The 16,735-nt window shown below is 44.1% G+C and overlaps 1 protein-coding gene across 1 annotated transcript; it reads right to left on the reverse strand.

Annotated features, from left to right (window-relative positions):
• Positions 1-215: 215 nt before the first annotated feature.
• On the reverse strand, positions 216-14,924 carry LOC311161066 (myosin heavy chain, skeletal muscle, adult-like; the record flags this gene model as incomplete). The annotated part of the gene is made up of 38 exons (XM_084218340.1): positions 216-368; positions 1,243-1,338; positions 1,481-1,585; positions 1,677-1,847; positions 1,942-2,067; positions 2,340-2,543; positions 2,644-2,952; positions 3,138-3,262; positions 3,430-3,595; positions 3,682-3,865; positions 4,162-4,358; positions 4,906-5,024; positions 5,199-5,325; positions 5,486-5,875; positions 5,964-6,054; positions 6,142-6,287; positions 6,373-6,549; positions 6,650-6,892; positions 7,368-7,623; positions 7,727-7,863; positions 7,947-8,070; positions 8,223-8,340; positions 8,434-8,521; positions 9,163-9,233; positions 9,360-9,669; positions 10,150-10,320; positions 10,646-10,795; positions 10,893-11,011; positions 11,701-11,839; positions 11,913-12,016; positions 12,133-12,231; positions 12,316-12,379; positions 12,478-12,570; positions 12,697-12,811; positions 12,909-12,936; positions 14,238-14,394; positions 14,486-14,629; positions 14,718-14,924. The coding sequence occupies 38 exons, from the start codon at positions 14,922-14,924 to the stop codon at positions 216-218; spliced, it is 5,823 nt and encodes a 1,940-aa protein (XP_084074466.1).
• Between the last annotated feature and the right edge of the window lie 1,811 nt (positions 14,925-16,735).

Genomic DNA, 16,735 nt, shown 5'->3' on the forward strand with positions numbered 1-16,735 from the left:
AAGTAAGGAAACTTCTTCGTCAATGGAATTGCTTGAGGAAAACAAAACCCAAATAAGAACAAAAGCACTGGCCATAGTGTGTATGCAGAGGAATCTACTACATTCTTTATTCACTAGACACTGAGGTGGGTACAAAGGCTCATGGCAGCAGAAAAGTGACCAAGAGGTTCACATTTTGTGCAGCCCTCAGGTCACTTTGCTGCCTCGTGACATCCTCACTCTTCCTCTTCTATCCTCCTGTGGAACTCGCGGCTCTTGGCTCGGAGCTTGTTGACCTGTGACTCTGCAATGTCAGCCCGCTCCTCGGCTTCCTCCAGCTCGTGCTGGATCTTGCGGAACTTGGACAGGTTGACATTGGACAGCTCCTCCTGTGTGGGGAAAGGGAGTCAGTGGTGAGGAGCCCAGGGCAGGGGCTTCGTTCCTCTTGCACCTTGGCTTTGTTAAGCTGCTGCTTTTCCCTTGGGGGAAGGCACAAATCTCCATCCCATTTCTTCCACTGCTCACACGTCAGCCTCACACAGAGCTCCTCATCCTTGCCTTTGGGGAAGATCCGTTGTAGAAGGAGCATAATGGGATTTAAACATAATTCTGCTTTGGAATGTGGGAAGGAAGCATAATAGGTGGCTGGAAATGTAATATTTTTAGTGCAGAAACAAATGTTCATTTACATCTGCAGATGCTTAAATGGGTTTAGGAATTTATGAGCGACAACAATTACAAGAGGGAACGTCTCATAAATTGCCTTAACTGAACCAGAAGCCCTATTCTGTGCTGGACTGTTTCCACAATGAAAAAACCATGCCCAGGCAATCATAAATGCAGGGGATGTGAGACTTCCCCCAGGCCAACCCTGACTGCTGCATGCCTAGAAACAAGCAAAGGTTCCTTGTACAATTATAAGAGCAAACATAAAGTGGTGTGGGAGCAGAATTCCAACTATCTTCTATCAAAACTCAGAAAAAATTTTTTTTCAAAATTTCTTAATACATTGTATTACTGATATCATTCATAAAAATCCTTACAGGTTGCTTTGTAGTTCTAATAAAAAAATGCTATGTGCATTTGCCCTCCTCAGTAGTCTTAGTAATTCATTGGCAAGTCTGAATTATGATCCTTTCAGAGAACTGGAAGAACTCCATTACTGATGAATGGCATCTTCCAACTCTCTTGTATCTATCTCCTCAATGGCCAAACTACCCTCTGGGAAGGTGATTCTTGCCAAGCATTCAGGGAGATACTTACAGCCTCCTCAGATTGTCTCTTGTAGGATTTCACTTTCATTTGCAGCTTGTCCACCAGATCCTGCAGCCTCAGGACATTCTTCCTGTCTTCCTCAGACTAAAGCAGTTGGTAAACAGAATAGAGAGTCAATTCTCTGTTCTGCAGCACTTGAGGTTAACAATTGCCCTTGGGGATGGTGTGGGCAAAATGTGACTCACTGTGAGAAAGCCCAGTGAGAGCAGGAGAGCTCCTGCCTTACCTGGTAGGTGAGTTCCTTCACCCTCCGCTCGTACTTGCGCACACCCTTCACGGCTTCAGCGCTGCGCTTCTGCTCAGCATCAACCTCCCCTTCCAGCTCCCGCACCTGCAAGCACAAACCCATCCCTGCAGCTGCCCTGACAAGGTCTCTCCAAGGAGGGACACGCTCACTCAGGCACAGCCCCAGCCCTACACACCCTGGCCTCCAGCTTCTGGATCTGCTTCTTCCCTCCCTTCAGTGCCAGCTGCTCAGCCTCATCCAGACGGTGTTGCAGGTCCTTCACCGTCTGGTCCAGGTTCTTCTTCATCCTCTCCAGGTGGGCACTGGTGTCCTGCTCCTTCTTCAGCTCTTCTGCCATCATGGCCGCCTGATCAGACCAAAAGGCCAAAGCCATTTTGGGACTGGAGATATTGTGGGGAGAGTACATTCACTATGAGCAATGCCAGGAGTGTCCAACTCACATCTGTGATGGCCTTCTTGGCCTTCTCCTCAGCATTGCGGGCTTCCTGGATGGTATCCTCCATTTCACCCTGGATCTGGGAAATGTCAGTTTCCAGCTTCTTCTTGGTGTTGATCAAGCTGGTGTTCTGTGCAATGGGAAGGACATGGCAAGAGTTGAATTCCAAAATTTGCAATAATAAACCTTCTGCCTGAACAAAGACTTTCCCCTTCCATTTTCCAATTCTTACTCTGGAATTATTGTTACAATGGTTGTTTACAAAATGTCAGGTGTTGGCTTGGGGAACTGATGCAAAACATGCCTTTCCTTGGGGAGAACAGTAGTAAGGCATGTCTAGAACTGCTGGTACATTCCAGCCCTTTGTGTTTGACCAGTGTCAACACAGGTCTTTGCCCTGACCTGGGTGTGGAGGAGCTGCACACGTTCAGCAGCATCCAGAAGCTCCTGCTCAGCCACTTTCCTCGACCGCTCTGTCTGCTCCAAGGCTGCCCGGAGCTCCTCAATTTCAGCCTGCAGCAGGTTTGCTCTGCGCTCCACCATGGCCACCTGCTCCTTCAGGTCATCCTTTGTCCTGAGAGCATCATCCAGATGGATCTGAGTGTCCTGGAAAGAAAGAGAAAAGAAATTAGGAGGTGTCAGTCGCTTGAGTGGCATAAGTATCACGGATCACATTTTTCTCTTTCTGTAGCTCTGCTGAACGGACCTTGAGGACAGCCTGGGTGTTTCTCAGGTTCTTCTGTGCCTCTGCAGCCTGGCGGTTGGTATGGCTTAGCTGGATCTCCATTTCATTCAAGTCTCCCTCCATCTTCTTCTTCAGCCTCAGGGCTTCATTCCTGCTCCTGATCTCAGCATCCAAGCTGCTCTGCAGGGACTCCACAATTCGCAGGTGGGTTCTCTTCAGCTGCTCAATCTCTTCATCTTTCTCTGCTATCTTCCTGTCAATCTCAGCCTTCACTTGGTTGAGCTCAAGTTGCAGGCGCAGGATCTTCCCCTCCTCATGTTCCAGGGAGGCCTGGACAAGTGGACACAAACATTGATAGCATTGATAAACCTACTGTTTGTTTTTTAGACAATGATAGGATATTTCTAGATATCTCAGCTGTCTGCACTCCCCAGCCAGAAGAGAGGAAACCCAGGCCTTGTTAGCCCTATTTCCTCATTTCTTTACTACAGAAACCAGTGATTATGGTCATGTACCTCAGCTTCCTCCAGAGCAGCCTGGATTTCAGATTTCTCCTGCTCAATCTGCTTCTTCACTTTCTCCAGCTCATGAATCGCCTTTCCTCCCTCCGCAATCTGCTCCGTGAGGTCGGCAATCTCCTCTGTGGGAACAAAGATCAATGGCACGGTCAGGCACAGAGCAGAATGGGAAGGGCCCTGTCCCACCAAGGTGACAGGCAGACCTGCAGACCTGCAGGCACAGAGCCAAGAACAATGGTGGTAATTGCTGATAGAAAGGCCAGTGAGTATCAGAGGGCCAGGGCCTTACGCTGCAAGTTCTTGTTCTCCCGCTTCATTGTTTCCAGGTGGTCCAAGGACTCCTCATAGGCATTCTTCATCTTGAACAGCTCCGTGCTCAGAGAGCGCGACTCCTTCTGCGAGGCCTCCAGCTCAGCCTGCGTTTCCTCGTACTTCTGCTTCCATTCTGCCAGGATCTGAAGAGAAACGGGGGGTGAGCAGGGCTGTGGCCATCACGGGGCCGTGCTCTGGCCAGGAGGGCTGGTGCTGGAGGCCAAAAGACCTTGTCAAAGTTCTTCTGCTTCTTATCCAGAGCAGCACAGGCAGCATTGGATTTCTCCACGTCAATCATCAGATCCTCCACTTCATTCTGCAGCCTCTGCTTTGTCTTTTCCAGGGAGGCACATTTGGCATTGACAGCTTCAACTTGTTCCTCTGCATCCTGCAGGCGCTGGGCCAGCTTCTTCCTGGGCGACATAAGGTCAGCTCACATTAATACTGAGTATCAGTGCATGCTTTTAATTATAGTGTGCCTAATCAATTTGCAGCTTGCAGTCACACAGTGCTAAGGGCTACATTTATGCTGTCCTTAGCCTTAGCTTTTACTATAGCACTAAGTATATTGTAGGATAAAGTTTCTCATTTTCTATTGCTCTTCTGCAAATCAGATACCTGACTTATTTCTCCTAATATAGTGATGTTTCCCTTGAAATGTCATCTTTGAATTTTCAGTCTTACTTTTCTGCTTTTTCTATCAACATACTTGGCCTCCTCGAGCTCCTCCGTGCGCTGAATCGCGTCCGTCTCGTATTTGGTTCTCCACTGGGCCACTTCACTGTTGGCCTTGGACAGGGCTCGCTGCAGCTCCCCCTTGGCCTCCTGCTCCTCCTCATATTGTTCCCGGAGCAAGTCACAGTCGTGGCGAGCAGACTGCAGGGCGTGGGCCAGGGCGTTCTTGGCCTTGACGGACAATTGGGTTGGAACAATTAATTTCCCGTGGGATAGTAAAATGTTAACTTGATGATAGTTGTTGAAAATTCTTTGATTATGACATTTAAGGTCAGACCGAGAAAAAATGGCATATTCATTCCATGTTTTGAGAATCTAGAATGCCTTTTCAGGAGAGACGATGGGTAAATTGTAAATGACAGCTATACAGCTGCGAATCATTGAAGCCTCTTAAATATGTTCCAGTGTTTCAGCTGCCACTGCGAAAAAGCAGACCAAGATGTGCAATTTCCTTTTAGATATATCTCAATCAATTTTTATTTGTCATCATAAATTGATTAAAGACCTAAAATTGTTTTCCCTGTCTCAGTATCCACATTGGGAGGGTGTCTTCCTCAGCTTTTTACACCACAGAGGAAGGAGACAAAATTTCTCACCTTTTTTGATAGCTCAAAAATTAAAAGGATACAGCTAACATTCTGATTTTATGTGAGAGTAGGAAATATAAAGTAAACAGCTTCCCAATCCAAAATCAACCCACTACAGGAAGTAGCTTTACCTTTATTTCTTCTTCTAAATGTCTCTTTAGTTCCTCAATCTGTTGAGTGAATGCCTGTTTGCTTCTGGATAACTGAGATATCAAACCATCTTTTTCTTCCACCTGACGTGAATATTCACCTAAGAAAGTTTTCAAACAGATTGCCATTTAGAATCAATATCAAATCAATATTTCTTTTAAGCACAGTATACCAGCTTACAGAGAATAGATCAATTTGAGTAAAGCATCAATATTTTTTCTTATTATCACGGGTTACCGTTGTTCCATTTTGAGGTGATATCGGGGTGTATTACCTGACTCTGTCTGCAGACGAGCTCTTTGAGCATTGAGGTCATTGATCATGCGCTGATGTTCTTCTTCCTTGGACTTAATCTCACTCAGCTGATCTTCCAGAGTGCGGCACATCTTCTCCAGGTTTGCCTGCGCATCAAGGTAATGTAAAAAAAAAAGGAGTACCACTAAGTTCTAGCATACTGTCCTCAAGGTGAAAAAGAATGGATGTGAAAGCCGAATATAATCAGAATCAAAATCATGTATTAGGGTGTGTATAATAGGGCAGTAACAGACAGAAACTCCATACCTTAGCTTTGGAGACAGACTCCATGTTGCTGGCCAAGTCATCAATCTCCATCTTCAGCTCACTCTTCTCCTTCTCCAGCTTCTGCTTCACGCGTTGCAGGTTGTCGATCTGCTCGCCCAGCTCAGCCGTGCTGTCCGCGTGCTTCTTGCGCAGGGCGGCAGCCGTGGCTTCGTGCTGCAGCGTGGCCTCTTCCAGGTCACGGCGCATCTTCTGGAACTCTGCCTCACGCTTCTTGTTCATCTCCACCTGAGCTGCTGTGGCCCCTCCTGCTTCTTCCAGGCGCTCGCTGATCTCCTCCAGCTCCCTGGACAGGTCAGAGCGATGCTTCTCTGCTTTAGCGCGAGAGGTTCGCTCTGCCTCAATTTCCTCCTCCAGCTCCTCAATGCGGGCCTGCAGAACAGCAGGGACCCTTCACAGCCGTGCCCTCCTCCTGCCTGAGCTCAGCCTGACCAAGGCAGGGGAAGGAACAGAGACTTGCCTGCAGCTCCTTGATCTTCTTCTGAAGTTGCACCCCCAGGGCTTGTTCATCCTCAATGTTGCTCTGGATCTGGCTGATTTCAAAGTCTTTCCTTTGGGACAAGTGAACCATGTTAGAGCTCCAAGAAAAAAGACAAGTGCTGCAGCTCAGCACTCAGGAGTCCCAGAACCACACTTACTTCTTCAGCTTCTCATCCAGCTGCTGCTTATCATTCTCCAAATCCATGATGCTGTCCTGGGCCAGCTTCAGGTCTCCTTCCAGTTTCCTCTTGGCTCTCTCCAGGTCCACACGCAGTTTCTTCTCTTGCTCCAGGGACCCTTCCAGCTAAACACAACAAGACCATCAGGCCTCTGCCAGACAGCTTGGACTCCATACCTGTCCTGTTCCTGCTCTATCTCTGTGTGCTTACATCATCCACTTGCTGTTCCAGCTTGCTTTTGGCTTTGGTCAGAGTATTGACTTTGTCCTCCTCTGCCTGCAGGTCATCCAGGGTCTGCTGATGGGCCTCTTGGAGGGCTTTCTTCTCTTTTGTCAGCTTGACAATGGTCTCATCCAGACCTGCCATCTCCTCAGTCAGGTTTTTCACCTTTGAGAAGAAAGGAACAAGCACAGACAGAAAATGGTGCTTAACATTTTCTAACAAGACAAGTTTTTCCAGAGTGAGAGTGACAGATTCTACCTCCTACCTTGTTTTCGGTGGCGTGTTTTTCCTTCTCCACCTTGGCCAGTGTTAGCTCAAGGTCATCAATATCTTTCTTCAACTCCGAACATTCATCCTCCAGCTTCCTTTTCTTGGCTGTCAGATCAGCATTAATTTCTTCTTCATCCTCTGCCCTTTCAGTCACCTCCTTAATTTTGGCTTCCAGCTGGATTTTGGTTTTGATGAGCTGGTCGCACCTTTCCTCAGCATCAGCCAAGCTATCTGCTTCCTGTTGGGGAGAAAGAAATTTGTGGATTCTAATGCTTTGAACTTTCTATGCTCTGACTTTTTTATCACTGACTAGCACCTGAACCTGACCTTCAACTCCAGCAACAGAAGGATCTTAACTGCTAGTTACCAAGCAAAGAGAGGATAGCTTTTCCTACACTTGCATTCACAATCACCACTTTCAAGTGTGGTTTGCATTTTGCCACAAAATTAATTAGTTGTTCTACCTCCTTTCGAGGATTTACATTTGCTTCCTTCCTCTGAAGACAATGGCACTGACTCCCAGTTGAAACTCTCTTTCAGAGCGCTTACCACATCACTGTCAGAATTTGTTTCCTCACCTTCATATGCATATAATGGATAATTTCCCAAATTTATGACTTTTGGTCTTCTATAGTCTGATCTTCTGTTCATAAAGAACAGTCTGAATGTATGGACTTATTTTCTGAGTGATAAAATAAAGGTGATAAACTCACAGCCTGTACTTGCAGCTGCAGGTCATTTTTCTCCTGCACAAGTTTCACCATTTTCTCCTCCAGCTCCTTTCGCTTTGCCTCAGACTTTGCAAGCTCCTCCTTGGTTTTCTCAAACTCTTGTTTCATGTTGGCCATTTCCTTCTCAGACTCTGCACTCTTCAGCAAAGGCTTGATCTTGAAGAACAGCTTCATCCATGGCCAGTGTTTGACATTCATGAATGCACGAATGTTGTACTGGATGCAGAAGATGGACTCTCTGAGGCATAATTAAAAAGTGCAAGGAATATTCTCACTCTGATGAGTGTCAGCACTTCCCCCCAAGCTGAATGACACTTTAACTGAAGAAGAGGAAGGTGTACCTGCGCTCCACCATTCTCTGGTACTCCACCCTCATCAGAAAGCCCCTGCACCTGGCCTGGGTGCGGGTGATGAGCTGTGCCAGCTTCTCATCCCTCATCTCCTCCAGGAGTCCCAGCAGCCCAGCTTTGAAGAACACCTTGAGAGAGGGAATGTTGCAGCACATCACTGGCAGGTAGAGAGAGCAAAGCCCAGGCAGGCTGTGAATGGGGGGGTTTGTACCTTGGTGTGTCCAAATTTGTACTGGGTGTGGTCCACATCGATTGACCCAAGGAGCTTCTCAGAAGCCTTCTTGCTATCGATGAACTGTCCCTCAGGGATGGCACTGGCATTAAGCACCTTGTATCTGTGGAATCAGAAGAAGGCTATTTTTTTCCAAGCAGCACACAGTAGCCTCTAAACCCCATGAACTGCTTTTGAAAACAGAGCACAGCCTAAATGGACCTATGAATGAACCAACATTGCTTTTAGTGATGCTGACTAGTGCAGAGCTCTCACCTCTGTTTGAAGTCAGCGTAGAGGACTCTGCTGGGGAACCCTTTCCTGCAGATCCTGATCCCTTCCAGCACACCGTTACAGCGCAGCTGGTGCAGCACCAGCTCGTGCTCCATGGCACCTGGCAATGCAGAGCACAAATGAGTGGCACAGATTGCAGGGCAGAGGGGAATGGATGTGTCAGAGCAAGGATCTTTCAGCTTGGAGTTCTTACCAGGTGTTTTAGTCTCATTGGGGATGATGCAGCGCACAAAATGGGGGTGGGTGCTCCGCAGATTGGTCATCAGCTTGTTGAGATTCTCCTAGAGGAACCAGTTACCAGTGTGAGTTTTCTTGTATCGAAGCAAGGTAATGATTTTACAACTTCTCAAGCTGGGTTTTGGAGCATTTAGATAAAGCCACAGAAATCAAAAACTTTCTTCTAATTGAAGACACTGAGCAGCAGAGTGAAATACTACTGTGCTGCTATTGGTTCCTTGAAAACTTATATAGAATTTCACATGGTCACAAAAAATAAATGACTTAGATTTTTCACATTCTTCCTTCAAAAGTCAATCTACTTTAGTTTTAAAAAATAGGGATGTTTTACAATGAGATATATATCTCCTTGGAAATTATTTTCAACTCCGCAACAGAAATGCAGGAATACTAATATTACTATTCTAGTCTGACCCAAAGACATAAAAATATGAAGATCTGAATGATATCTGCCAATAAAAAAAAATAAGAGCAAAAACCACCACAAATTAGATTTCCATGATTTTGAAGACTGAATGCTTTTTTTTGGATATATTTGCAATGTTTAAATTGATCCTCGAAAACCTGATGGGGAATACCCAAAGAAATTTACCCCCTTTATAATAATAAAAAATAACTCTTTCAAATTTAATATTAGCTCACCCCCGTTCTTCACATTTCAGAAATAACAGATACAATAATATACCCGGAAAAGAGCTGAGACAGTCTGGAAGGAAGAACCCTTCTTCTTGCCTCCCTTCTTGCCTCCACCAGCCTCTGCAAATTGAATAAAGGAAAACAACATTTTAAAATGAACATGAAACAGTTTAAATGTTTAATATTTATGCCTTTAATTCTGTGACAAGTCCCCACATTAAAAATACAATTTCCACAAAAACTGACCTGCATCTGCTCCACCATAGTTGGCAAAGAGTAAAGCCAGGGTCTTCACAGATGATTTCTGGTACAGCCCAATGACAGTTTCATTCAGAGGGTCCTTGTTCTTCTCCAGCCACCCAGAGATGTTGTAGTCCACGGTGCCAGCATAGTGCACCAGGGAGAAGTGGGCCTCAGCCTTGCCTTTGCCAGGCTTGGGCTTCTGGAAGTTGTTGGACTTGCCCAGGTGCTGGTCATAGAGCTTGTTCTTGAAAGAGGTGTCAGTTGCCTTGGGGAACATGCACTCCTCTTCCAGGATGGAGAAAATGCCCATGGGCTGGGAGAGAATATGACAGACAAGAGGGAGAAACAGATTAGAAAGGAGACATCTCTTGGTTGGAAAGTTGCTGAAGTCAGAAAAGGAAGCTGTTCCCATCGTGACTTTAAGTCAGACAAAAGCAGCTAAGGCTCAACTTTTTTCAGTGTTGCTTTTTCATTCAAAATTATGGAAATGCCTTTGCAGATGAAATTATAATAGATATGACAATGTGTGTTTTATGTTCTCTCCATAAAACCTGTTTACTGGTAAGTACTTAGAGAACATGACCCTTTTCACTTCATTTTGTAATTTGGCAATGAATTCTCTAACCAAAAGCCTTCATATCTGTGTAATGATCTCCAAAAGCACTTTTACCCTGTTGCCACTTTCGCAGAGTATATATTTGAAGAAGCCAAAATATTCTCATGTGCTTCTTAGCTGTTTCTCCTTGCAAGCATAGAACACCCAATTTGTATTAAACTTGAACTGGAAGGATACCTTCTCAATGAGCTCAATGCAGGCAGCCAGGTCCATCCCAAAATCAATGAATGTCCATTCAATCCCCTCCTTCTTGTACTCCTCCTGCTCCAGCACGAACATGTGGTGGTTGAAGAACTGTTGCAGTTTCTCATTGGTGAAGTTGATGCACAGCTGCTCAAAGCTGTTGTACTGCCAGACATAAAAAGACGTACAACACTTTCAAGGATCAGCAATAATACCAAGGTGTTTTCTTGCACAATCCTAATTCACCGTGTCTTCTATTTTAAGTACAAGTCACCCTCCTGTATAGTTTTCCTTTGCTGTCTCCCTAGGATATTTAGAAAAGAGAGGTTTCTAATTTAGAGCAGTGAGATTAGTTTTCTATTCTCTAGTTTTTTCAGGATTAAACATGATTCCAAAAGCCCTACAAAAAAGTGGAGGGAGATAGTGACTTCTATGAAATATATTCTCAATTATAGTTCTACAAAAATTCTAGGAAGGCTGTGCTCCTTACATCAAAGATCTCAAAGCCAGCAATGTCCAGGACACCAATGAAGTACTGCCTGGGCTGCTTCGTGTCCAGCTGCTGGTTGATGCGAACAACCATCCACAGGAACATCTTCTCATAGACAGCCTTGGCCAGGGCACCCACTGAATTGTTCACCTAAAGCATAGATAAAGCTTTGGAGGTTACTATACACAGCAGAGGAGAATCAGTGGGAGCCATCACAGCATGCTCCACATTACCATGTTTCTTCTACCTGCTGCACAGTTTGGCCCTTGGTGACGTATTCATTCCCCACCTTGACTCGGGGGTAGCAGAGGGCCTTGAGCAGGTCTGCTGAGTTCAGACCCATCAGGTAGGCAGCCTTGTCAGCAACTATCACCAGAAAAGACAGAAGAGTAGATATTCAAAAATTCCTAAAAGTCAGTGCTTGTCTGTCCAAATACTGTTCTCCACAAGGTTTCACAACAGTACCTGTCAAAGCTAAAAAGCTAATTTCTCTTTTTGTGATCAAGACTCAGAGTCTATAACTCCTCCTGAGCATCAGATTCTGCAAGCATTCTTCAAGAGACCTCATTGCCTTTCTCCTCGTCCAGGTGTCAGTATGAAATTTCAAACTTTCTATTCATATAGCGGGAAAATTTATCACTCAGAAAGATTGAGATATGGACTGTCATTCCTGATATGGCAGAGACTAATGAAGTACACATCTCATGTCAGAGCTCTTTCCAGTAGGTGAGGGTGGAGCACAGCCTTCTGTCTTATTAGGGCTGCTCCATACTACAGCAGAGGTTGCAAGGTGTATTTCACCTTAAGTATGATTAGCAATGTTACAGCAACTGACATGCAAGTCTCCTGGCTTCCTGTTGGTGTACACCAGATCTCTTATATAGCAGTCACAGAGGAAAAAGTACATGTATCATTAAATGAGATAAATCCCTCAACTGGCATTTAGCCATGGAGCAACTACTGTTATTCTTAGTTTACACTTTTAAAGCCTGAAATCTGCTAAAGTCCTTCTGTAATAAAGACTCTTTTGGAAAGCTTGCTGACTCTGCTGATACCTTCTGTGCCATCAGGCTCTGCCTGCTCTTCTCGTTGCTTCTGCTTGAACTTCAGGTTCCCATAGTGCATGACAGCCCCTGTCAGCTTGTAGATGGCTGTTTTCTCATCAGCACTGAAGCCCAGGATGTCAATGGCACTCTGGCAACAGAAACACAATGTACATACAGCAGAGCTCAAGTCCAGCAGATGATCATTTGGTAAAGTTACTCACATCTGTGGCCATCAGCTCCTCCTGATCATCAATGCTGGGGACTGTGATCTCACCTTGACTCACAAAGTGGAAATCGTAGGGGTTGGTGGTAATGAGAAGCATGTCTGAAAACAACAGAAGGAGAAAAACAAGCTTAATTTAGTTTCCAGATAAGAAAATGAACTATTGCTCTTCCTTCCAAAGTGATCTTCCTTCCAAAAAAGTTACTGATCTTTCCTACCAATAAGCTCTGGCTTCTTGTTGGACATGATCTGATAAAAGATGTGGTAGCTCCTTTCCGCCTTGAGCTGGAAAGTGACTCTGGACTTCTCCAGCAGATCTGGCAAGGAAGGTAGGACACAGTCAAGCACAAGAACTGGGGAAGGATGGAGGGAAAGGGGATCAGGCCAGAAGGGTGTCTTACAAGTTTCAATGTCAGCAGAAGCCAGTTTGCCTGTGGCACCAAAATGGATTCTGATGAATTTACCCTGAAAGCAGCAGGAAAGTGAATTGAGACTTATTTTACCAATCTGGACAGCAAGAATATCCAAATTGGTGTTGACAGTTGTACCAATTAATAACTCACAAAGCGTGAGGAGTTGTCGTTCCTCACGGTCTTGGCATTTCCAAAGGCCTCCAGCAGTGGGTTGGCACTGATGATTTGATCCTCAAGCGTTCCCTGCAGGGTGATAATTATCCTTTGCCAGTTATCCTTTCCAAGAATCATGTTAGGACCAAAGAAAAGCATTGATCCCAACATGTATCTTGCTGTCCAGATTGGTAAAATAAGTCTCGTTTGACTCACCTGCATTTTCCCTGATGCATTTTCCTCCTTCTTCTTCTCTCCGCTGGCTGCAATTGTTGCAAAGTACTGGATGACACGCTTTGTGTTCACAGTCTTCCCGGCCCCGGATTCTCCGCTGCCAAAGCCAAGAGAGAAGCAGAGGGTGCGTGGTCAGGCAGGAGGTGCCCTGGCACCGGGCAGCCCCGCAGGGACCCGCGCAGGGGGGTACCTACGTGATCAGGATGGACTGGTTCTCACGATCTGTGAAGAGACAGAGGTAAGAAACAGAGGTGAGAAAAGACAAATAAGAAATTTGAGAACTAGGAGAAAAATAAGAACTGAATTTTCCAGAGGTTCCAGGAGCAGTAAATAGCAAAAAGTGCCCAAGGAATTCTAGTGGGTTGTTTTGGTGCTGTCAGCAGTACTGCAGCTCTTAGCAACTGGTTCTATAAAGGAAACACTGCAGAGAAACTTCAGTAGTCTTATGCCTTTCCTGACATTGCCTTTCCATCAAGCTACTTATTTCTCTTTTAATAGGCAAGTACAGGTAAGGAAAATATTGAGGTTGTAATTGTTTTGTATGTAAATTCTTCTGAAGCTAAAAGTCTCTAGAATAATCTTAGTAAAATTTGGAGGCATCATTAATTACAGAAACATCTGACCAACATCTTTCATCCTTTTTCACCTCTATTTTTTTAATCCCTATATATACAGAAACTATGCATTCTTGAGATTATACGTTGACAGCATTCGTTTTTTATTTTTCTATTCTGAATGTATTTCCCAGAGTCTAAGAAAAGAAAGGACAAGAAGTTCTAAAATCCTGCACACCTTTCATTTCAATATATATATAAGGAAGAGAAAATAGGAGGTGAAAGGAAGAGGGAAAATTGGCAAGAAATTTTTTTAAGTCGGCCAGTTTAAATGCCAAAAGCTTTATTTTTTCCTTGATATTTTTTATGAAGCTTACTTTTCACTATACAGTGCAATTGATTTATAGATGCAGCAACCAGTGCACGAGTTCAAGAGATCATTGAAGGCTGTATGCAATATAAATCACATGGCCATCATCTACATAATGAAATCCATTTACATATTAAGTGCCTAGGTGAGGCTTATGTACCTCTTTAAGGTAGAGCTCTCTGATTTATTTGTCAGCACTGATGCTTGAAAATTTAAATTTATATTATGCACATAATTTATAGGTTATGTCATTTAGCTGTACCCTGTACTCTGCTTCTGAGACTGATTTAGTGATTAACATACATAAATCTATCCATATATGTTAGATTCCATTATAGGCATAAGGTCTGCACCACAAAATAGGTGATTTCTTTCCAGTGAATTTACACCCTCTAGGTTATGTCCAGATCTTTAGTGATTCTAATGGGATCACTGACACTCAGCTCTCACAGACTATTAGAGTAAAGTGCATTAATCTTCCATTAATTTCACGCACACAGTTTTTTTTAAGTGTGGCACCATATTTCCAGAGAATACTCTACATTTCCCTCTACAGACAGACAATTTCAAGAACAGCTCAAAGGAAATCAAGCACTCACCAGTCAGCATGGACTGATAGGCGTTGTCAGAGATGGAGAAGATGTGTGGAGGGGCCTCCTGGCGCTTCTTGCCTCGGTAGGCCAACACCACCTCCGGGTTGTACACCGGCAGCCACTTGTAGGGGTTGACAGTGACGCAGAAGAGACCCGAGTAGGTCTGCAAGGAAGGGACACAGCTCGCTGGCTTGCCCTGAGCCTGGCCCAGCAGCTCCTGAGGCTGCCCAGAGGAAGCTGCTGCTGCCACTTACGTAGATCATCCAGGCTGCGTAACGCTCTTTGAGGTTGTACAGCACAGCGGGTTCGTGCAGGTGGGTCATCATGGCCATGTCCTCGATCTTGTCATACTTGGGAGGGTTCATGGAGAAGACTTGGTCTTCCTTCACGGTCAGGGTCTGCCAGGGAAACAAAAGATCCACATGTGTCACCTAAAAGCTCAAAGTGGGGATCAAATGTTGTTCTTGAGCCTTGTTTTTGACTCACCTCTCCCCCTTCAGTCTTGACAGTGACTTTGCCCGATTCCCTGCTCTGGATTGTCCCTTTCACAAAGGATTCTTTGGGATGAGCCACGAAGACAGATGACTTGGCATCAAAAGGTTTGTTCTGGGCTGCAATTCTCTCCTTCTCCGATTTTCGGAGGTAAGGAGCTGCGTCCCCAAAAACAGCCATCTCAGCATCTCCAGAGGCCATGTCTGTCCTCTAATGAAAGCTCGTCAGCAGAGGTGCCTTGTGAAGAACAAAATGTTATTGGTCATCAGGAAGAATAATGCAATTAATACCAATGAGAAAGCTCCTTGCTCTTCAGCAAATAAATTCCTAGTTAGTCTCCAAAATAAACTCTTAGGAAGAAACCAATTAAATCCACTTTGATTTGAAGTTAAAAGTAACCTAGTTTGAACCCAAGAGTAAGACTTAGCCTTCTACAACAGGCAGGTCTTGTAACAGTAAATAGACCATCTGAATATTGAGTACAGTTTGGTAAGTCACCCTGAATTCTGACAAGGTTTGAGTTTTTCACATAAAATAATCTAGTCATAGAAAAATCACTCTCTGTTCAGAGTGATTCAGAGTGACTTTTCACTCTGAACAGAGAGTGATTATAACCTTAATTATAAGCTGAGTCTTCAAGAGAATACTTTCTTGCTGAAGGATTACCTTTTCTATTAAAAATGAATTCATTTTTTTAGATCTTTCCTATTTCCAGCTATCTAGACTAAGCAAATTCAGCTGGAATATTAGAGGATTTATGAAGAGAATTTGTGCAGCTCTTTAAAAGTCCTGTCCTAGAATATAGATTAAGAATGGATTATTCAGTGGATTACCTTTGGGTAACAGCTTGTATCCTGGAATATGGCCAACCCTGTAAAATAGGAAAGACAGCTGTTTCCTATTGCTGAACACAATTCCATAAAATACTGTAGATTACAAATACAGGCATGCATCAAAATTACACTGAAATTTTTTGTTCACATGGGCACTGCCTCATGGAAATGGTTGTTAGAGACAGAAGAAATGAAACAGGATATTGCAAAGATATGATCCTCTTTCTTCAAGCTCATGAAATGCATGCACTTACCTGGAAGCCTTCTGCAGAGACAGGCTAGGCTTGTCTCTGGCAGATTTTATAGTGTCTCGTCTGCAGATGATGCAGATGGTCCCCCTTTCTTCGGTCAAAATATTTCTGGCAAACCTTTTTTGGCCAAGCATTGTCTGTCAGACTAAGGGCATAATTGTCACTTGATTTGAATGATATAATTAGAACATTTTTATATCTTACTGACTACGTGAATACATCTATAAATAATTTGTCAAGAGTGTTAAGGAGAGAATCTAGACTACTCAAGGCACTTAGAGAACTTGCATGGTTCTATTGCTGCCTTTCTCAGTGATTTGCTCCTTGACCCATGGTAGTTTCCTTGGTATGTTTATACAACAACTTTTCAGTCATGTAATGGTGATGACAACGCCTATGATGCTTTAGGAACATATGCATTGGGAGGAACAGGGAAAATATGTAAAAAACTAGCAAATAATGTTGGGAATCACTTTTCAGTGGTATTTTTTAAAAAGCAGGAAGCAAAAAACTATTACGGCTGAGTTTTCTGCATATGACACTCTCAATAGCATAAATTATTTGAAAAAAAGTGAGTTGGGAGCCTGATCCCAAGTAATGGGAGACTCTACTTTGATATGGAGCTCTTGAATAGATTCCTGAGCTGACTGTTGAGGAATCAAATGTTGCAAATGCGTTTAGGTTGCTTAAAGTATCACCATCAAAGGCATTAGTGAAAGAGGGTCCAATATAAATTTGCAAAAGCGCAACAAAGTTTGATGGCAATGTTTGCTCTATTACTTGCTGCAAAGATCAAGAAAAATCTACTAAGAATTCCTTTAGAATGCTTTGCACAACAACTGGGGATGCAAAGTGCAGGGGTAAAAAGCAAAAGAAAAATCTTCCTGTTGAGTTATGAGGTTCACAGAGGGCCCCTTGATTTCTAAAC

Source organism: Fringilla coelebs (assembly GCF_963513975.1).
Source record: "Fringilla coelebs genome assembly, chromosome: 19".
Taxonomy (NCBI): domain Eukaryota; kingdom Metazoa; phylum Chordata; class Aves; order Passeriformes; family Fringillidae; genus Fringilla; species Fringilla coelebs.